The 24,113-nt window shown below is 32.0% G+C and overlaps 1 protein-coding gene across 2 annotated transcripts in view; it reads right to left on the bottom strand.

The window, feature by feature from the left end:
- Window positions 1-662: 662 nt before the first annotated feature.
- The window catches only part of LOC130446692 (B-cell lymphoma/leukemia 11B), a 115,787-nt gene continuing 92,336 nt past the window's right edge, over window positions 663-24,113 (bottom strand). For both annotated transcript variants that reach the window (XM_056783078.1, XM_056783079.1), the window contains exon 4: window positions 663-4,300. In XM_056783078.1, the coding sequence (XP_056639056.1) occupies window positions 2,361-4,300 (1,940 nt within the window). In that variant the 3' untranslated portion in view covers window positions 663-2,360. The remainder of the gene's footprint in view (window positions 4,301-24,113) is intronic.

Below are 24,113 nucleotides of genomic sequence, written 5' to 3'. Positions count from 1 at the left end.
ATACATACAAAAATGCAGGATTGCCTTCTTAGTGGGAGTTGGAATGTTTGTTGGTCTGTACCAACTAAAAATCAGAATAAGAATGGAATTTATGCATCGGAGGAAGAAACTTCGATAAAAATGTGAATGAAGATAATATTGTAATATAGTTCCGTTTCTGTTTAAAATTTTGACAGAATAAAATAAAAACGATGCAGAAGTTACTACGCACTGGGACAGTAAATTAAGAGTATGGAGAAAATTCTTGAACAAAAATAATTTTCAATGTTTTGAATTAAACATTTATACATTCCCTTCAGTTTCATGAAGAAATATTAGTTTCATACTTATAAGTATTCTTACGATTTAAAAAAAATTCAGTTCCAAAACCATATAATTATCTAATTATAGGAAGAGTAATTTTTTATTTCATCAATTCATTTTGCTCTCGGATGTGTGTCAGATATATTATTAATTTTTTTGTATTTAGATATCGTTTTGGTCTATGAAATTGATGTTCAATATATAGCAAAATTTGTTTTCTGTTCATATCATTTCTTCAAACATTACTGCAAAAAATTTTTAATTTTTACTCGTTTTATTTGTACGGTACAAATTCAAATTGCCCCTTTAAAATTGTATTTCCTATTACCATTATAGCCTCAATATGTTTATAGATGTTTTCATTATATTATCAATCATTTTATCAAATTTGATTGCAATGGTATTTAATATCATCTAATGGCATGAATTTATTGTTTTTGGTTCGATATTCAGTTCTAGGTTTTCTCCAGCGTTTTTATTCAGTCACAGTCGTTTTGGATAAGTACTTCAAGTTTTCTGATGAATACAAAACTTTATGGAATAACTATGGATCATAGTTTCACATTAGAGTTTCCAAATTTATTTAAAATTACTCTTTAGGGGAGTTCCCAAATGTTTAATTCCTTTCTTCTGGCTATTATATATTTTAAGTCGCTCTTTCATAAAGTTTTGTAGTTATTTTTTTGTTTTCTTGTTTTCTCATTTCATCAATCTAACATGCGGTTTGCTATTTCTGTTATCTTGTTGATAAGTTTTTTATACCTAAGCTACAGATTATTAGAGTTGTAGTTCTTTGACTGATATGAATTTGACAAATTCTTTTTAAAATTGTGGGTTTTATATACCTAGATAACCACATCTTTTATGATAAAAATAAAATTGTTATCGCTATACTTGGTATATTTACCGACAAAAGAAATGTATTAAAAAAATTGAAATTTCAGCGATGATCATCAAATTTTGTAACTTCATAAACTTCTGGATCTTTTAAACTTTGTATTGTGAAGATTGTTGATAGTTCCTTCCAGCAATAAATTATCAAATTGGAATATATACACTAGGCTGTAACTGGCCAAGAAAAAATGATATGACAGGGAATGTACATTGGGCTAAGAACTTTGATGGCAAAAACATGCCTCTACAAAATATTTAAAAAACCTCTAGCCCTCTCAGTCTCAACATATAGCTAATTACAAATATACAATAATCAATAAACTCAATAATCAATAATAATTAGGAAAAAAGAACATTGCTTTGGTATCAGTTACAAAGAACAATTTGTATCCCTTTTTAATGAATATTTCAAGGGATTATTTTTTTATATATTAATACTATACATCTGAATTTACGTCATAACATTAGAAAATTATGCAATCATAACAATTATATCTAACACTATTTTACTATTATTATCAAGAAATAAACGCCATAAATGCTGGAATAGTTTATTATAAAACATATTTTCTAAAGCTTTCTTCTTCGTTTTGCAGCAATATACTTGACAATAAATACAAATCTGTTCAAATATTAATGAAGTAACGAATTAAGAAAATCTGGAAGTATCATATCAAATCTTATAATAATAAGAGGCTTCAGAATCGGTGTGTTTTATCACAGTTAATAGTTTATATTTCATTGCATAGTTCTTACGAAGAAGTTCTAACAATTGTCACTTTCTGTTAGTTATCATTGACATCAAATATTGTCCTTGGAATAAATTTTCATATTTCCATATTATTGTGTTTATTTCTTAATGAAAAATATCAATCTAAAATATATAATTAATACTGGAAAAGTTTTTATTTGTAGTCAAAATTTGTTGCTTGAACCACAAACATCGTTACGATTGCATAAGTCTTCAATGAACGCACCAATGATTTTCGTTTAAAGCCGGATGACAAATGGGTCATAACCTTCTTAAAACCAAGTTACACTAGACGTTTCAACAGAGGCAAAAATCACTGTTCACAACAACAATTCTTCTAAACAGTTCATTGGGACTAGTACGTTAAACTGGGAGGTGGAGGAGGCAATCTCATCCCACCCCACGGAAAGAGTCATAGAGGTTCTTTGGATGTGATGCTTGTGGAAGAATCTTCGTCACCTGAAAGCATCGGCATCGTACTTAACAAATGCCCCTTGCCTTGATTAACTACACATTTCCTCATGTGCTTTTCTAATGTAGAGGGAACGGAAAACGGCATTTCACAAAATCTACACCGATAAACGTCTTTTCCGATTCTACCGTGAGTTTTCATATGACGCGTTAATTTAGAACTCTGGGCGCATGCGTAAGAACAAAGTTCGCATTTGTATGGTTTTTCGCCGGTATGTGATCGTCTATGTACAGTTAAATTCGAACAATTTTTGAATACTTTGCCGCAATACTCACAAGTATCGTTTCTCCGCGACTCCTTTTTGACCAGAGGGTTCGGAAGTAGTGCACTAGGGCCAGGTACTCCTTTATTATCTCTCGGTAAACCAGGTAACCACCAATCGTTCCGATCTAATTCCAATTTCAATCTTTTTGATGCATCAAAAGAATCGTTGAATGGAGGAAAGAGAGGTAAGTGTTGTGGTGGAGGTACTGGTAGTAAAACTTTTGCGAACTCGTCTTTGATCTTCAGTTGATGCGACAAACATGTATTATTATTATCCCTGTCTTTGTTATATTGCATTTTTAAAGCTGTGTTTGATTCTTGAAGAGCTTGCTTATACGCTTCGCTGTATTGGGCGATATTACTCAAGCCAAATTTGTCCATCAGTTCACCCACTAGTGAAGCTGATGGACTATTTGGGTTTTTTGGAGTTTGGCTAGGAACACTCAAATCTTCGGCTTCTTCTTCATCCATTTCATCATCTTCATCTTCTTCTTCATCTTCTACTTCTTCTTCCTCTTCACTATCATCGCCTTCCAGAGTTTCCACCGAGCCCGCATTGCTAGTTCTATCGTCTGGAGTTCTATGTACTTTCATATGTTTTTTTAATTTAGAGCTCTGTGCATACGCATGATCACATACAGTACATTTGTAAGGTAGCTCTCCTGTATGTGTCCTCCTATGGACTGCAAGGTTATTTTGATAACGGAATTTTTTACCACAAAATTCACAAGCGTGAGTAGTTTCAGATGACGTTGAATTTTTTGGAGATCCTGGTTTACCTGGTGGTGTACTAGCCGATCTAGGGGTATTCATCATTTGTTGGTCATCGGATTTTGTTGGAGGTGACGTACTAGGAGGTCTACTGCTATTGCTGCTATTATTGTTATTGTTGGTATTGCTGCTACTAGAACTAATATTATTGGGAATTGAAGTTGGCGGCATCTGGGAAGGGGAAGGACTCGCGAAAGGCGGTGAGTGCTTGCGGGGTGACGGCGAGCCTGCCTGTGCCGTACCCGGGCTGGTGGTACCTGCCAATTGCCTCAACCGCTGCGAATAAAAATCCAGCTGGGGTTCTAAAGATAATGGTTGATTTGGTGTTACTCGATCTCTGGGAGGTAGATTATTAGCGTTCGCTCTTTCAGCAGGTGATGGGAAGTTAGTATGCGGTGGAGGAGGAACATTTCCCGAAGCTACCGCTGCAGCGGCCGCAGCTAAATTTAGTCCATGATGACGAAATTGTTCACTTACTAATTGATCTATCCTGTAGTGATGTTCAGGTCGAGAAAAAAGTGGCGCTGGTGGTACCGGCACGTGATTCAGTGGAGGTATGGGTAGTCTAAGTAAACCGCCGACTCCGAAAGGATTATGTAAATCAGGTGGCGGTAATAAATGATGTCTCATGTTGGGAGGTGGAGGTGGCACGGCGCCTGAAGAGCAACCAGAACTTGAACTACTGGAGCTGCTACCACTGTGATTATTACTATTACTAGTTTTTGAGCTAGTAGGAGAGCTTTCTATGTATATTTTCATCCCGTGGGAGTTTTGAACGTGCTGTACTAGCCGCCATGCTGAATGGAGACGCGCTTTGCAAGTACTGCATACATAATTGCTTGGTTCTGGAAAAAAAAACATGAAATTAGTATTTAAAAAGTTTTTAATCGCCAGCAACACGTATTATTTTTATTAGTCAGTTGAATAAATCAAATTCTCTTCAAAATAACATTTAGTTTCGAATGATATTGTGGGTTGAGGACTCAAAATAAAACTGTCAGGTGTTTTTTTTAGATGCCAACGCTTCAATCCTTCATTTAATCTTTATCAATGCTACAAATATTTGGTATATTATAATTGAAACGTTGAGAAAGATAAACAAGTAATAAATATGTTTAGTGTCAAATATAGAGGGCCTAATATGAAGCCTCAGAAGTATGTTTGGTACATTTTCATCAAAAAATTATATATAAAAGATAATGCGTGATTATTTTGAAAAGTTGTAACCGATTCTCCAAAAGAATATTTCTCATTCGTGCATATAACTTTTCAAAATGATGTGATTGATAAATTTTGAACGTAGTTTCGTAGTTTGACATTCCATCTTCACTACCACCGACCAAAACCAACTTTTTTCTTTTACTTTCTACATGGTACGTTATCCACTCTTGATCATAAGAAAAGCAAAGTCAAAAAGTAGTTGCAATTTTCATGCGATGAAAATGGCAAGAAAAATGTGAAGTCGAAATTGCGAGAACTTTATTGAAAGCATATTATGTCCTTGTGTCTGGCGGTTGCACAATGTAAAATTTCATTCAAAACATCTTATTATATTTCCTTCTATGCAGCAACCAATGTTGATTGAATTTCTTTGTAAACTTCAATTCTCGAATAGGCGTTGGGGGATACGTAAGGAATGATAAGGAAACTTTCGTTGATTGGTTGTTAGTGGCTGACGTCATAAAACTGTTTGTCTAAGCTTTAAAAACTGTGATGGTATTTGATAAGAATGTTCCCACTTGACGATGAATGATATTTTATGACTTTTACTTAACTGGTGATAGAACAGATGATATTTAAAGAGTTATCAAAGTGATAGTGACGGTGTTTATATGGACAATTTTCAATTCTACATTATTTTTGATTTGGATTTCATCTTTAGCATAATGCGTAACAATGGATTATACGATTTCATATTTCTTATAACAAACTCTGTAAATATGTTGCGCTTTCTCATCGAGCAATATAAGCGATGTGAAATTTCACATATAGTAGTTAAAAGATTATTCCAGGCAGTTTCAATTTTTCCGAATCGAATCCTCTATCAATATTAAGTCGTGCCCGATCCCTGTAATAATATTTCTTGAACTGGAAACTTTCACCTCAGATACAGTTACTCTAGCAGAAGCCATTTCGAAATTATCTTAAATCAAGTCACGTCCGGCACACCCTGGACGGCAGACCCAAGTTTTCTCCGTGAACGTCCAAATGATTTTTCATTTTCCGTCGTTTTTTAGCTTTTCGAGTTTACAGTGTATTATGTGGCGGCCACGTAATGCCACACCGACATGTGTGTACAATCGCCAACAAAAGCGCATACGTTGAATATTATAGTCTACGAATTATATACGAGGATTGCTACTCAAGTTTTGGGATTTGGTAACACTGATGTGACACTTTTGATGGTGAATGCATTCAGAAAGGAAGTGACCATGATTATATCAGTGTGTGAATAATGGAAAACAAACTGAACGTATCTAATATTTCGGCCTACTTGAAAATTAAATTATTTTCCATTTGTTCTTTTGTCTAGGAGCGTACATGCATATGTTTTAATATAATATTTCACCGAAAATCGTCGGGATTAACAAAAGAACATGAATATATATGAATATGAATATGAATATGAATATAACAGATGAAATAATTCACTTTTGAGTTTGTCACGCCTGAAAGAATAATACTGTTAAAGGCTAACGATCCAACAATATTGACCAAAATTATAGCAACCTCCAAATATGTCGGCGACGTTTAAGATATTCTTTCAAATGGGTTCTGCTCTGGAAACTGTCATATACTTCAATATGAGTGGATTTTGAATTAAATCTGAGTAAAAACCTCATTGTGTTTCAAATTGCGTTTTCAGAATAATAACTTTTTTCATATCTATTTAGATCCCTCAAATTTCATATAGATTTTATTTATTATTGTTTCTATTAATTTTATAATTGTATTTAGAATGTGACAAGTATAAAGTAAATTTTGGTATTAAATTTTTGTTTAGATTATTTCTCAAAACATTAAACAGCAAATATTGAGATATACTAAATTCAAATCAATAATAGTGGTTATCAATATTTTACTAAGAATTAAAAAGATACAAGACAACACGATAAATCTGGCTTGCAAGCTCTAGAAAACATGCCATAATTGATAGTAACACACAACCGTGATGTTCATTAATAGACTAGAAGTTTTCCATCCGACAAAAACACCTCTAAATTATCATTTGCATGTTGCAAAAACAGACACCAAGACTGTGCTTGAAGATGACGGTTTTCATTGGATCTGGTTGTCTAATCTCAACAATTTAATCCATATTAATGAAATATGGCAGAAATTCAATTCTGATGCGTCGAAACTGCACTAAATACACAACTGAAACATCTTCATGACACTGGTTCTTCTAGATTGTGAGCTAACTGTCACAAATCTCATACTCAGCTTCTAGTGATAAGCTACATACTATATTTACTCACTTTTTTAAATGCTACTTTCTCCCGAATGGTCAGTCGAGGCTTCTTCTTAAATTTCCAAGTTAAGTTATTTCTACCCAATATTTTACTGTTGTAAACGAAGAATCAGAATCACTCAGAGTAGAGTATAGGTTGGGACGACGCTTTCAATATACGACTGCATCACTGGCTGCCAAGTAAATACTCAACAAAGTAGCGTCTTCAAATTTGAAACATATAGATTATGTACTTCTTAATAGGGTGATATTTTTCATTTCAAGGTCAATTCATGTACTTACAGAGCCTCCCTGATAGATATAGATAATACGAAGACCGCATAATAAGTGTGGCAACATTTCAAGAATTATACATACAGATTATGAAGGATGTATTCAAGGATTCGCTATAGAAAAATGTATCAAAAAAGACGATAGGTCATTTAGTCTTCGTACCACATCGCTCCCAATTTGAAATGTACTGTATGAAATGTTGATAGACATCGTAAGATGTATACCTGGAAATAAGCGATACAGGACACAGAAAATATAATACCAAAAAGTAGAAATATGAGAAAATATGCGCTGAATTAGGAAGTTTTGGAAAATTGAAAAATATATTTGTATTTCACATTGTTGCTAATTATAGAATAAGAACAATGACATTGACTACACATAGTGCAAAGTGGAATACTCAACTATTACTTTAAAGATTAGTGAAATTCAGAGGTGGAGAGACTAAACAGATTAAAGGTGGAGAAGATAAATAATTCAGAGGAAAGAAGAGTACAAACACTTCCATTGAGACTACAAACATCGAGTAAAGTCTAGGTATATCAAAGTACAGATGATATGAAAAACACAACCGGTGAAAACTAGACAGAGACCGGTAAAAATGGAGAAATATGGTTGCTTCAAATTCTGTGTTATATTAATCTAGAGAATTTCTACTTTTTGTACTTTGTGACACATTTGTCTAATGAAAATTCAGCTAAAATTGCAATAACTTCTATAATCTATATTTTTATCTTTATATTACATAAAGATGGTCACAAATAATTCATCCTCTCGTTTCTTTTCTTATTAAACAAGAGAAACTTCACCTTTTACGAACAAAAAATGATATTGAATTGGGAATTCAATAGAAATATCATCGTATCCAACCCCTTGACAAAAGAAGGATTTTATTAAAACAGAGACATCAGATTCTGCGATATCGATGTCATCGTATGCTGTATTTATTAAAAAACGAAATCTGTATATTTTTCGGTTATGATTGATTTACGGGGTATCGATGGCTGTTGGCGTTTGCGGCAAAATTCATAATCTTGTATTGTATTTCCCCATTTAAAATTCAATATCAGGGGGAATTTGAAAACTGAAAACTATCTGAAGTCGTTAAGGGACAATGTTCTATACGACTGGAATATCAATAAGCCTAGGGTCATTTTAAACACTTGTTACGGATATAATTATCAAAAATTTGTGACTGAATCGACGTATTGTGATGATTAGATGAAAAAAATGATATATGCTCATGAAACTATTCGTCTAATGTTTAAAAATTCTGTAAACAGTTAATGAGACATACAAATAGTTTGGTGCAGAAAATATTCTTCGAATTAATAACAATAACTGAGCTAATTCCAAATGGTGCGTCACAAATTCAGGTCTTAATAGCAATGTACAAATAAATTTCATGTATATATTTTCAATATTTTGGTTTAGGTCTAAGTTTTTTCGAATATGTCAATTGTATGTTAATTGTATGGGATTTTCTGTATTAATATAAATATCCAGTATCATTTTTTATTGTCCAAATGGGTTCATTTGATCAAACTGACATCAGCTAGACCATTGGAAAGAAGAGACAGAATGCAATGGAACTTTTGAATGGGTAGGAGATGGAAAGAAGTTGTGAAATCAACTAAAGACCTGAACTCTTTATAAATGGAACTAGAATAGAAAAATTTGATGGAGGAAGCTACTCGTGATTGCCAAATGTTAACAATTCTCAAAGAATGTGGTAAATTAATGAAAAATTACTAATTGATCGTTGTTATACATGTATTTTCTATAATAGATAGAATTACAACTAAGAAATCACACAGCTATAGAAAATGCTAGTTTATATAAGCGCTATATTGAATAATTGACCAATAACACAAGTTATAATTGTGATAAGTTCAGTTACAAATTACAAGTAGAAGGCTTGAACCTACACGTGTCTCAATAATATATAACATGATACCATTTCATATTTGTCTCTATATTATGGTTTCCACAAGCTCAATTGAAAACGCTTATCACGGTTTGTTGTAACGTTTTTCAACGTGTGCGTCAATCAATTTGAATAATATTGATACTTACGGCTAGCAATAATGTAATTCCATTTTCAGTAAAACGTTAGAGAAAATAGAGAGTTCGTTGTCTTTTCTTCCGACATAGTTGAGAAATGGAAAGAGTTGGCAAATTCAGTAGAAAGTTTAATAAGATTTTTTAACCCTCTGTAACTAAAATACTACAGTAGAATATTGATTTATAGATTTCGGTTGAGTAAATAATAAATTGGTTACTTCTTAAGAACTATGCGTTCAATAAAAATTCAGTTATGACAGATACAAGTAATCCAAATGCACAGTCTGAAGTTCGTATTTTTCTGTGGAAATAAAAACATTTCACTTTTTGTTGTATAAAAAAATAACGTGCAATTTTCTCTCAAATATTGTCAGCTTCTTTGGTCGTTCTATTATCATTTCTTCTAGGACTCGTGGGTCATGTTTCCTGAAGGTACCTATAATAGCTACTTGGTGGTAGTTTAGGAGATTTTGATTAAAACTGTAGTAGTGTTTATTTTATAGACAGTTATGTTTGTCTTGTCATAGATAAATTGACCCAACCTTAGAATGAAGGTTATACTAGATATGTGCAAAACCAACTTCAAAGTGTGAAACCAAAGTATGAAACATTTTTATGTCTACTATTGAGTGTAATTGAGTTCTTTGAAAACAGTTCATTTATAAAACTATCTTCAGTCTTTTCTTGTAATTTTGCAATCAAAATTAATTGTTTTTCATCCCTCTTGCCATGTAAAAAAGTCCTGGAAGAGTTCTTGTCTTATTATGTCGGTTTTTCAGCTAGTATTTGTGTAAGTATGAAGTAATTATGATGAATCTCTGCTTATGGAGCATGATTGGATTAAGCCGTTCATCCTGCGACTAATTTTGCTTGGACTTTAAAATCACCGACTTCGAATCTGGCACAAAGATATTCCGCTACTTTATACTGTAGATTATAATACATTCTTATCGGAGCCTTCTAAGTTTTGGTAATTACTTTTCATAATTGCAACCCTTCTCCGCTGAACAATTAATCCAATGATTCTATTAATGATTTCCTAGGGTCAAAGATAAATTTATACACATATTTCATTATATTAAATGAATAATAACCCACCAAGTATCTTTAGATAATCAGGTCTGAGAAATAGCTGTCGGTCTATAAGACCCAATGTGGTAATAACTGAACATAGACATGAGATCGACGTTTTCTTCATTAGCACTAACAGTACGATATCGAGATAGGTAGCTACTCATACTGTCTAAACGGTAGATGATGCGGTTACATTATTTATGTTAGGTCAATTATGGAGGTTAAACCAGTTATATTCTCAAATCGTTCCTAAAACTATTTCTGGGTCTATATTTTGAACAAAAATTAACCCTTTTTCTATATCAACACCATGCATGAACATTTCCAATATCAGTATGAAAATCACTTGACCATATTGTAAGATAACACATTCGCAGTGATATATTTCACTACAGTGATAAAGTGTCATTATTGTATCATAAATATGAACTACAATTGAATAACAAAATCCGTGAATACAACGGATACGTTCGTAACTACAATCTATTTTATATATCCACTCTTATAATGCTCGATCCGATCTCTTCGAGGCTACACAAGTACTAAAGTGTGGACGGTGTGCTCGGCACCTCTCGCCTTCTCTCGCCTCGTACCATATGGGTTATTCAGGTGCGTGAATATAGAGTGTGAATAGCTGGAAACTTCTGTCCTCTTCCAAAACTCATATTTAGAGACTTCAGAAAATCTGGATGACGTATAAAACTTATTTGCACATTATTTAAACTTCTAGTGTTTGTCTTCCAGGTTACACTTATCTTGTGTTTATTTATATTGCAAAAAAATTATTCAACATGATGTTAGAATTAGATCTAAATAAATAGTCTACGGTGCTTCATTCCTAATCAAATTCCAGTGAGAGGATTTCATCCTATCGTTTCCTATATATGAATATACATATTTTTTTAATTATCTAATGAATAAAGAGAGGATTTATATCGTAATTAAAATAAAACGGTACTTATCTGGAACCTATGAACCGTATAATATATAATACAAACAGTAAGCATTTACTAAAGTTAGGTTTTGAAGGACCCGGTGACAATGGTGTCGGATATACGGATAAGTGAACACTTCTACGAGGTCAAGACGACCTCAGACGGTAAAAGGAAGTGACATTATAATGACGATCTGTACGCTTGCAGCTTCTTTTCTTTCCTGAAATAAAACGGCGGCCATTGTTCTCCAAGGATAATTTCACGAATGATTCGTCCGTTAAACGTGGAGCTCTGTTTCTACCGGACGTTATAGGAAACGGAAAAAGCAGATATTTCCTAGTCGGGATTTGGCAATCGACATAACTGCGATTTTCCACCCACTAAATGGGAAGATTTTTATAATGTTGTTTATTTTGTGAAATGGTAGTCACTGATTTCTTTTATAATTGAATCTGTTATGTTTTTGTGTGGGAAAGTGTTGAACGAATGGTTTATCTAGAAGACATTTCAAACGATAGTGATATTTTGAAAACTACAATAACTCACGCAGTTTGATCAATCACTAGAGAATAAATACTATCAGCTATTTGTCTATTTCACGAACCTATTGATATAGAAGATTATTTAAACTGAGGAATTAACATAACTTTTATTGAATTATCAATCAGTCAAAATTATAGAGAATTGTGAATTCGATAAGGACCTAGATGTTGATTCTCAACAAGTTTTTTCAAAAACTTCTTTTTATTTGCTATAAAAAGTACCCTTTACTCTACAAAAAATTATTTTCTTTTGGGACTTGTACAAGACTTTGATTTTTCAAAACATAAAATAAGGTTAGGAATTACTCCTTTGTCAAGCAGGGCTAGACCTCAAAAATGAAAATTGAAATCGAAAATTCGTTATTACGAAACTCTATTCATTAAAGAATAAAATCCTATTATTATTGTTAATATTTCAAAATAGAAATAGGCATTAATTGAAATTAGTTTCTAGTTTCCTTAATATATCTCTTTCACGTCTTTGAAATATTCATAATCATATGATTTTTCATTGAATTTTGCTGGCAGTATTTGAATACCACATCTTAGTACAAAATAATAATCAATTTCCCAGTCGATTTCCCCAACATCATCTAAATAAAAACTCTCTTTGTTGAAAAAATAATTATGCGGAAAGGTCAACTATAGATATATTATGTGATAAGTGATTTTTACCAACCATAATATTTATTGAAAATACTGGTACTGGTAATACTTTTTTTGTAGATAAGATACACTTTCTGGTACAAATTATTTAAACTGTGCTGTCTATCACTTAAGATAGACTTTTACATCACGATGTTACAAATATATTTATTTTCTTTCACACGAAATATAGTACACTAGCTTTTTCCGAGAAAAGAACCGTGACCAACAGTTTAAGTGCCAAGAGAGCCATCCGTCATAACTTTCAATGAATCAACTTCCTTAATGTTAGTCGAGATAAAACCAGAATGACCGCGATATTCAAATTTTTAAGCTCCTTGCCTATTGTCATCTCCAAAGCTGTATAGTATATTCGAGAGACCACTCATAAGCTCCAAGTTGCCCCTATTTCAAAAGGACCCCAGCCGGCCTTCGGTCTCCGATGATAAATAAATCTTTCTGATACGGGTACAATTCAAAAATTAACAACCTTTTGAATAGTGGGTACGTGATTTTAAATTGTATTGAAATTCATTTGAGAGTTTATTGAATCAATCAATTCATCTAAATCGAATATCTTGAGCAGAACCTTTATTGACGAATTATCAATTGTGTTCTAATAACGCAAGACAACAAAAACATAATCTAGATGAATTTAAACACCACGCTTCCTTAGAAAATCGAATTAAAGAATGAAAATAAGCTTGAAATGGAAATAAAACCAAGAAACATTCATATCCAGCACAAACATATGTATTTTTTATTGCATTTGCGTATATTTTATTTTAGTGACTTCACTTTTATCAATAATGTTTATTATTGATTAAATATTTTTCTCAATTTGCTGATTTTTAGTATACGACAAGATTTGTTTTTTAGGTTAATTGAGTAAATTCTGGTACCAGGTAAAAAATTTTCCAGAACACCTTAGAAGAAATGTAATAACTATTTCTGGCCTATTGAGGCATTTATTTGAGAAGACACTTCGTATGTAAAACAAGTGAATATTTGGAAATAGTAGGAAATTGGAAAACTTTGAATTCTCAATAGTTGGAAATCTTCCTGATTGTTCAAAATATTGTATAAAAATATTGTGGAATAATTTAAAGGATTCAGTCTAATGATGGTAGCGAATTTTAAGCAGGTTTGATAACTTTGGATCAAAATAAAGTGTACGAGGATGGTCCCAATAGTATCTGGCCCAACAAACAGAATATAAAAATTTTGAAAAAAAAAATGTATTTATTTTTCAAGCGATGTTCAATAAGTTCGATACTCTTTTTATAATAAAGATGGTCAAGTTCCTCAAAATAGCCAATAACTGCCGATATAACCTCTTCATTGTTAGAAAATCTTTAACCATCGAGTCATTTTTCTACGTCTGGGAAAAAAAGTAATCTGAGGGGACTAAATCTGGTGAATAGAATTTATGAGGTAGCAATTCAAACTTCAATTCATTAATTTTGGCTATTGCAATAACGGATGTGTCAGCTGATGAAACAACACTTTGTTCTTAGGCAAATGCGGCCGTTTTTGCTTTATTTCTTCGCCGCTTCAATATTGCAATAAGTTTGTATAATACTCGCCGTTGATAGTTTTTCCTTGTTCAAGATAGTCAATTAAAATTATCCCACGCGCATCCCAAAAAACTGACGTATGTCCTTGCCTGCAGATGGAACGATCTTTGCGTTCCTTGGAGCCGGTTCTCCCTTTCAACCCATTGTATCGATTGGTTATGGTTATGAAACGGCTTTATTTCTGTGAAACATTGCCAAAAACTCGACGATGTTTTTCTTCCATTGTGAGCAAAGGCGGCACCCACTTGCGCACAACTTTCTCATGTCTAAATTCTTAGTTAATGTGCGATGTACCGCACTTTTTAAGATGCCTACTAAATCTACTAGCTCGCACACTTTCAGTTGACGATCATCCAGTACCGTTTTGTGGAATCTAGTTCAGCTAAGCAACGTGGCGTCTTTAAACATATGCTGTATAGATTGTATACTAATACAGTGGTATTTTTCAAACAACTACCGCCATCTCTAGATCAGACTGTCTTTTCCGGGACCATCCTGGTAACTTTCAAAGGTTGCTGATGAAATATCTGTATCCAAAATTAAGAAAAAACTAAATTTTGAGTGTATTGATATTACAATTTGATAAGGATCGACTAAGGGAAAATATCTTGTATTGAGTAACGGTATATAAAGACTTTTAGTAAATTACATTCCAAATCATTCGCGCTTTTTTAGAGTCGCTTTAAAACCTCAATATATATATTTCTTTTATCACAGCAAAACCTATGGTACAAATCCTGTTAGTAATTTTATTACCTTGAAGGAGGAATATGGAACAAAGCGACTACGGAGGACATAAATGAGCATTGAATGTTCATTTGAAAACGATGAATTTTCTCATCTAACAACAATGTAGAAAAACACAATATCCTGAGATTTTGTTATTGCGATACATAAGTAAGTATTGATTTCACAACACATACCCTCCAAAAGTAGATGAACGATTAACAAATCTTGATTTGTTTATATATTAAGGTTCTCTAAAAATTTATGATGAAATTGTTTCTAAAAATCAAGAGCACAAGCGATTCTTTTTGGTATTATAAGCAAACTCGTACATAATTTCTTGACCCAAAATGATAAAGCTGGAATTGTGAATCTCCAGATCCATTATTTTGAAAATTCTGTAGTACTATTGTATTTAGCACTACAATAATATCAGTGCTGCTGGATACGACTATTTGGACTCAAGTTTCCTTTTATTTATATAAGTTGAACAATTTTTCATAGGGCTAGGATCTCACAAGAATAAGACACAGTCTTTTCTCGAATTCAAAATATAAGTTAAATCTTTACGAGTTTCTCCTCCCTTTTCTGGACTTAGATGTGAAGTATTTGAGTTCGGATAAGAGTGTATTTATCCTAAATATGATACTGAGGATTTGGCAAAAAATTATGGAAATGTCATCAACAATAATATAATTGATTATATTGAAAAATTGTTAATCACTTTCACTACGTTAATTTGTCTATTTGTTGATGCGTCCCTGTATTACATAGTTCCTTGGTGATTTTAAGAAGCCTGCAAGATGTTTCACCACCCCCACCTTGCGAGTTGCAAGCAAGACCTTATAGTGATAAATAATCGGTTCTTCGTGATGTCCTTTGTGCTCCATTCGCGGCCACATTTTAAACATATGCAAATGTTCGTAAGCCTCCTGCGTTGACCGTGATCTGAAATTCTAAAGACTGCGGACGTTCTGTTGTGGACGAGAAGGACGTAAAAAGTACGTTTAAATAAATGGATCTCCTGTATTGAATGGTTTTTTTTCTTTTTCTTTTCTTGGTTATTTATTTGTGAAATAAACAGAGTAAAAAAAGCGGAGACGTCTATGAAAACTTGACATGTATGTTGAGAATATCGCTCAGAAGAATGTCGGATTCATTGAATATTGTGAAGAGTTTATCGAACATATTTTTAGATGATATTTATGGTTAAATAACTATTATTGGAAGACCTTAATGTCTGTATAGGCAAATTAATAAGCAAAATTATGATTATAAATTCAGCAAGGAATAATAGTTTAAAATTAAACAACAAAATATCCAAATCTACCCAACAAGGCAAACAATGGCTAAACTATGGACACCGAAAAACCGATCATGATAGGAAATTTTCTTTTGGATTATTATTTGGAAATATTCTCATTACAATGAGAATGAAGGTGAGATCGATTAGTCATAAAACTACATCATCAGTGTATTGTGAATAACTCATAACCCAAAGGTTTATTGTATTCTTCCTATAAAGTTATGTATCTAATGGATAGTTAGTTCGAGCACTGATGTTTATCATACGAGCTTCACTAACAATTATGACCTCATGATAAGAAAGGGTTCAACGTGATAGAAAATTAAACAGTATTGAAGTAGTTCAAAGGATGCTGGATCAAAATAAAAAAGCCGAATGTAGATGTCAAGGAAATCAAATGACTTGATTTTTGACTACAGCTGCAAAGCTGCATTTATCTAAATAACATTTGTCACGAGAGGAACAAAATAGTATAGCTATTAAACTACTATTTGAATATGTAATGGTTAATATTTATAAATCACTATCAGCAATTTTAAACATTCAACTCTAAAATCGTTGAGTAAGTACTCACAACCAGTCGTGATAAAGACAAAGCAAAAACAAAGAAATCATACTTGGCAGAAAAGAGACTCAAATCAAATCGCTCGATATGAATATGAGTGCAATATAACGCCAAAGATTACTTTGTAACTTTTTGATCATTTATTTTCTCGAAATTTTTTATGATGTTACATTTTACTTGTAAAAATTGTTAATTCTACATATTTTAAGTTTACAGCTCTGTAGAAGGTAATTTTTACTGAATATACATATCAAAATATTACTCTAAGACTGTTACTTAATGAGATACAGGATATTTAATTGAGAAAAGTAGAGATATTTGTTATTTCACATAAACCTAACATACGTATATAAAGAATATAAGTTGCAGTATTGATTGAACTCCATTTTTTACATAGAAAACATTCAGAGAAACCGCAGTAAAGTTACATGAATATTAGACTGAAAATGCTACAAACCATTTGATTTGATTCTTTGCTCTAAAAGTATATATATATCAACAAGGGTGGTACTGAGGGTTCACGACCTTGATTTACTGGAAGTATTTCAAAAATAGCTTATAAAATTCGTCCCTTATTACCCAGTAATCACCGATTGAAGTGAATTAAATATTTTAACTCAACGGGAATGCAATATTTTTCGCGAAAGGTTGTCACAGTAAATAGTTAAACCATTATAGGCAGTGTAAGAATAATAATGCAATCAAAACAATCAAAGGAATCAAAATCTGTTCTGGTCACATTGACTGGAATCTTTATTCAAATAAGTAGAAAACAGCAACAGTTTAATATTATTTTAATTGTCTCAGATGTGTTTATCGAAAATATGATTGCATTTGTTGGGATAATAGTACTGTTTTATCACGACACACGCTTGACCGTTCGTCCAATATTCTTTCTGATAAATTAGCCGAACTGCGGAACGATTTATTCCCTCATCCGCCATTCACTTCAGCTGGCTCACTTCGATTACTTTCTGTTTCCAAACTTTATAAAATAAATTGGTGGAAACAATTACAGAACTTTTGGCGGTGACAAAGGAAAGATTATTTTATGGTTTAAAAAAGCTTTTACATTTTAATGTTATCTCTCGTTAACCCTCGCAAACATATATAGATATATACACTTTTTTTGGAAAAAAGATTAGGGTATCCAGATGAAATGATCAAACTGTGACGTAAAATTTGTAGTTGACTAATTCGTAAGGCGTATGAGAAATACCTTCGAAAAGATCTCAGATGAGGAATTTTTGTTTTTTGCAATTTTGGTGAACGCGCTGGGATTGGAAGTTGGAGCAATATGATTTACTATATTTTGTTTGAGTTGATTTTAGAATTAGTGTAATAAGTGAAGAAAAATTTGGAATTAACAAATAAGAAAACAAAAGTTAGGAAACAAGCAATACTTCATCCGTCATGACGGTAACACTCTAGGAAAAACCAATTTCTTATTTGATTTTTCGAAGTGTATTAGTGAAATATAGTTCAATATCGTTTTATGATCAAATTGATTTAGTGTGTTACTTACTAAACATCGCATAATAAGAATTGCATCGTTATCACTTGCGACAAAAAAACTATCATAGAAAAATGTATTACCGCAGCAACACATAAGATTTTTTCCTTAATATGTTGCGTTTCTGATTATAGCAAAATTTTAGTTTCAATGCAAATAAATAATTTACACGGCGCGCTGACAAATAAAAACGTGTAAGCAGAATGGGGACGGAATGGCTAAAGATAAAATTACGTTTTCCGCATTCAATAGACCTCCAAAAAAGTGAAGAAATGAACCTCTCTATCGCAATAAAGTTGACTCAAAAATTACAGGATGATGTCTATAATATGAAGAAGAAAATACTTTCCAGAAAATCTAAGGATCCAATCAATAACTGTGAGTATTTGAAATAACTGTGATAATTAATAATTCAGCAATTTTTTACAATTTCAGTCTTTTTCCATTTTTATGAATTTTCTCAATTTTTTTTATACCACCAGTTACTTTATTTGGTTTGAACATTTCTCACTTCGTCTCTACTTTTGTTATACAATGCTGTTTCCCTCCTGTATCAATTCTTCTGTCTGAAATTTATGCCCATACCGATTAATTCATTACTTGTTTATTTTTTCTGGTTGTTGCGTTTTTGAGTTTTTATGTCTCCTGTCCACGCCTCAAACCACCTTTCTGTATCGAGTTATTTTACTCTGGAGTTAAAATTTCTTTTATAGGTTCTTAACTATACGTTTCATAATAACGTCTAAAATTATCCCTTACTTTTTCTTGTGATGTGTAATAGAGCTGTAACAATCTTATTTGTTCTCTATTATTGACCATGAATATCAACAACTGTTCATCCTTTTTATTTTTGTGTTTTATATTAATTCCTCATCATCATTTGTAGAAAGTTATTTTTTTTGATAGATGAATCATGGAAAAGTCGAGACAATATTGAACAATATTGAACAATATTGAATAAAATATAAATTTTATAAATTAGAAACACCCTTTTGATTTGCGTAATTAGTTTATTACAAGAATGCATTAGTTACCATTGGTTCCAAAATAGTGAGTAGCAATACCAGGAAATTAGAATATACGACTCAAACGCATTAAATCGGAAGACAATTGAGAAGAAACTATGGTCTTTAAAAAAAGTATTGTCCATTTTACGAATTACATAATCTTTTGTCTTTTGATCCCTGTGGAGTCACACATGTTCTGAAGAGATGACCGTCAATATCAACCCCCATATGAATAAAGAATTTTAAAATTTTTTATCACGCTTCAGCGGTTCTATTAGATAAAACTTACAGAGGGTAGTGAATTGCAAGGGTTAAGTAGACGTTGCTTTTGACACATGGTACATATGCTCTAAAACAGTTCTGAATGAATATGGTTTCAGAGTATCTAGATAAAGGAACAGGTTAATGTTTTCAATTCACTGATTTCAGTACAGAAATAAGTTTTAGATAAATAAACAAATTGGTAGATTTTATTAATATTTGCTTCAATTGAAGCCAGTAAACTTATTTTATTGTCGATTAAAAACTAAGTCATATGTTTCATGCACTCATACATGTATCTTGGTATGAACAGTAACAAGTTTGAACCAGTTTCAACTTCATGGTCTGCTACTACAGCGAGAAATCGTGTTTGCAGGGAATATCGTATTGATATTAACTTGAAGTTAAAAAATAGAAGCTTACTAAATATTAGAATCTTTCAAGAAGTTGCCAATATAGTCGATTTAAAAGTGGTACGTACAGGGATGGATTCAGAACTAGGTCTCAAAGTTAATTACAAATGATCCCCAAATTTATTACATTGCCATAAAGGAACATTTGAAACATTGAGATTCCGATATAACATCTCATATTTCTAAACGTTGAAGTTGAAGAATATGAATACATTGGTTTAACATTAGACTTCACGTTGGACATAACATACGGTGTTCAAGAAATCTCAATACTCAAATATTTTGCCAGTAATGGCATTTCAATCTATACATCTGACGAAATCGTCAAAGCAGTTCTATATGTACGTTTCTAATTGAAGAAGAGTTAAATAGATCTGGCGTATATTTCTGCAATCAAGTTTATACCAAATAACTTATTCATTTAGTGGAGTATGGGCATTATCTTAATTTAGTGAGCTGTTGTACTGTACTGAATATATTCCATTCTTGGAAGTACTGTAGTCGCTTTTCAATTTTCATCAGTACACAATTTCAAAGATTAGAAATTTGTATAATAATCTAACATTCCAAAGTACAGTGAAAAATGTAACCCGAAGAATTTCTCATAATTTTCAACAGGATTCAAGGGACATTATCAAGGTTTCTGCATTATTTTTATACAGTCCCAGTCCTAAGAATGAATTTAGTCTCAACCAGAAACAAAGTGTGGGGTGAAAAGGCTCTTCTTTACCATTCATCGTTTTAGAAACTAATCAATATTTTCGAATTTATGAGACATCATAAGCCCTGATCAATATCGAAAGCTGACTCAAGAAACGCCTCATGATCATATTCTTACTGAACATACTGTTTACATTATCACAGTCACAATTACACTGTCTACGTGTTTCTTTGACCAAGTTATCGTCTTCAGAGACTGAAGTTAAACTGTTCACGTGATCAGACAATTCAATTGTGAGAGTTGGTGTAGTGGTAGTGTAAATAGTGTGTTCAGTACCTCTTGGTAACATAACAAATACATTAGTTCTGAGAAATATAGAAAGAAGTTTAATAAAGTGATTATTGACGGAAATTGTCTCACAACTCTTATGTAAGTAGAAGCTGTAAGTACAAATTTTGTATCAAGATTTTTCCGTGAATATTTTCATTAAAAGGTCCCTATAGCCTTATTACACTTCGGAAGGTTTTTTTACGATTCAAACAAAGACTAAAAAGGCTTATAATTTTTGAAAAACCAATGATTTATTATCATGTTTCAATATTTACATATTTTTTTAATTGAATAGTATTTCATGCATAATTGTATACATATACATATGTGTGAAATAAGATTAAATCGGACGTGTTCAACATCTCTTTGATCTGAGTAAGTGAAAAATACTTTCTCAAAATCTTTTCTGATATCTGAATTGTCCCTACTTTACGGAATTCTGCCGAAATCCTACAGGTCCAGCAACGCATAGTATCAAAATAAAATGTGTATTAGGGATCTAAAAATAAAAATTAGTAAATTCAGATCAAAGAACAGTCGGAAAATCCTTATATTTTCAACACCAATGGATATGTACCATATTGTTCAAACAGGCGATTGAATATTCGTGAGTTTAATGAAGAATTTGAATTCTTGAGCTACGGCTAAGCATTCTAATACATTAGTTGTGCCAACTTTTTTACTTTTGACTGAACGTTTTGATTTCTATAGATTACATCATGCAGATTCGGAATTTATAACCAAAACTGTATCGGGAGTTGAAACAATCTACTGTGGATGGTAGATGGATATGAAAAACCTTGGCCTGTCAGTCAAAATAGAACTGTAGTCGTCAATGTTTTTATCCTGCTATGAAAGCTAATAATTGAATTTTTCCAAAAATGAAACATATGCTAAAATGAAAGGATTAACAGACCAGATAAAGAATATTCCGAAAGAAGTCTTTTAGAAAAGCTTCCAATGAAGGATTCTTTGATAAGATAGGTGCATTGCTAATCAAAGAAAACATTTTGAAGAATATCGATTGAAGAGTTACTTTACCCTTTTTATTTTCCTTTCAATAAAATATTTCTGATTATACCCAGTGAAGATTTGCCTATACTTGATAAATATAAAAACAGAGAGTTTATCTTCCAATCTAAAAAACGTAGTACCTAATGACATGATGAATTATTCACAATTGTTCATAAAACAATCGACAGATGTCGAAATAAGAAGTTATTTTTTGTTCAGCAACAAAACGAATTCTCCTCACTACTACTTAAGACTTCCGATAAAAAAAAACAACTTGCTTTATAAAAGCACGCGATAGTCGCGTAGTTAGTTACCTCCGGGCGACAAAAAAATGATAATGCATCACATTAAACTGATTAATAGGTCAGGAAGGGTCTTCGTTTACAGGTATCGGCTTTATATTTCAGCCAAACGCAATACCGGTTCTTAATGTTTTATAATCTGTGCATCTCGTTTGGTCGCGCGCGAGCTGATCCTCTTTTTTTGTTATTTGGCTCGTGGACAAGATAGCTGAAGGGTTGATTTTGAATAATTAATTATCAAGGGGTACACTTCATCCCTATTTTGAGATTACTATTTGTTAATGTTCAAAATTAGTACCAATTATACCGGACAATGTGTTACGTATACTTGAAAAATGAACTCGTCTATCAAAGACTAATTGATACAAAAAATTGAATGTTATCAATTGTAATATTCCAAGCCACTGAAATCAACAGATTTGACAAATAAATGATCAAGTATAATTGAACAATGTATAAAATAAAAGAGTGAAGATGATGAAAACGACCAAAATCTATCTAATCAATAAAGGTTTAATAAACTATGTGAAAACGAGAAGGAAATAAAAAACTGATGTTATATCCAGGTCGGTATACTAAAGTATATATTTATGTGTATATATATGTGAAATAACTGAAAGGTTATAGTCAATTTAAAATAATTACAAACAAAAACTCGATAAGGTAAGTCAAAATAACTCAACTGGTAAAAATTGCGTTTAAGCTTCACTAATTGAATCGACCATGAGAATGATAGAAACCAAAATAAGCCCAATAGGAATTAGTGAAAATATATAATATTATCAAAAATAATTCCTTATAAATTACAAGAGCTGAAAAATAGAATAATCTTGCAAGAATTGGGACCAATTGATAACATATAAAATGAACAAAACCATCTTAGAATTTAGAAAATATAACAGAATGATATCAACAGGAATGGATACAAAACGATTGAAGTGAACAAAAAATATCTAAAATACATTTGAATGATTGATTCAGGACCAGTGTAAACTATTATTTATGGTTAAAAGCAAAAGATGGCTGATTACTGTAAAAATTTTTCAAGAGATTGATATTCAGATTTTTTAGGAAGGTAGGAAATTTGGTATAATTTATGTCATAAAAATCTCCAATTCCAACTGATACACCTCAGAATTTTGCAAAAAAACAAAGGAATGGTGTACTTAACTGCCATAATATATAAAAATCAACTTAAATTAGAATTCAAAGACAAAAGAAGGGAACTGAAATATCAGAAATTTTTGGAGGAATCATATAAAGAAAACTAAGTAGAGACGATTCGGAGAGGAGAACAGGTTAAATCGAGTAAGCAATATAAACCAGACTAACAAAAAAAATAGCCGAAATCCATGGATCAGCAGAAAAGGGAAAAAATTTACTAAAAACTACTGAAACTCATAATAACTAGATGAACCCAAGTCGATATTATCTTGAAATAACGAGAAACTAGTGAGATGAATGAGTGCAATCAAAGAAAATATTGTTAAGCAATTGATAAGCAAAGATAAGAATTTGAAGACAGCAATAACAAAGGACAAAATCAACTGAAAATGAATGTAAAGCCAATTGAAAATAACAAAAAGCGAGAAAGGAACAAAGAGAAAGTTGAAGTAAATGAGTTCGAGGTATCTAGAAGTACTTGAAACAACAATAAAACAAGAAGTAGCCAAACTATAGATAAAACAAAACAAAAAAGAAGCAATAATTCAAAATAAACAACAATTAGAATACAAACAAAACTGACTCAATCCGCCAGAATTTGAGAAAATATTGAGAAATTGAACAACTTGAACTTACTATTTATACATAAATACCAGAAAAAAACAATATACATAAAAATATACCCAAAGAGTACCACCAAACTAAGTCATGCGTGCAAAGCTCTAGGACTGGCTTTCGAAGACTGATCCTTCACTGTCCCGAGAAGAATGAATTTCTCTTCGATTCAAAACGTTTCGTGTAATGTGTTGGTTTT

The sequence above is a fragment of the Diorhabda sublineata genome, chromosome 7 (assembly GCF_026230105.1).
Source record: "Diorhabda sublineata isolate icDioSubl1.1 chromosome 7, icDioSubl1.1, whole genome shotgun sequence".
In the NCBI taxonomy this organism is placed as follows: Eukaryota; Metazoa; Arthropoda; class Insecta; order Coleoptera; family Chrysomelidae; genus Diorhabda; species Diorhabda sublineata.
This window is presented reverse-complemented; position numbering and strand designations above follow the sequence as displayed.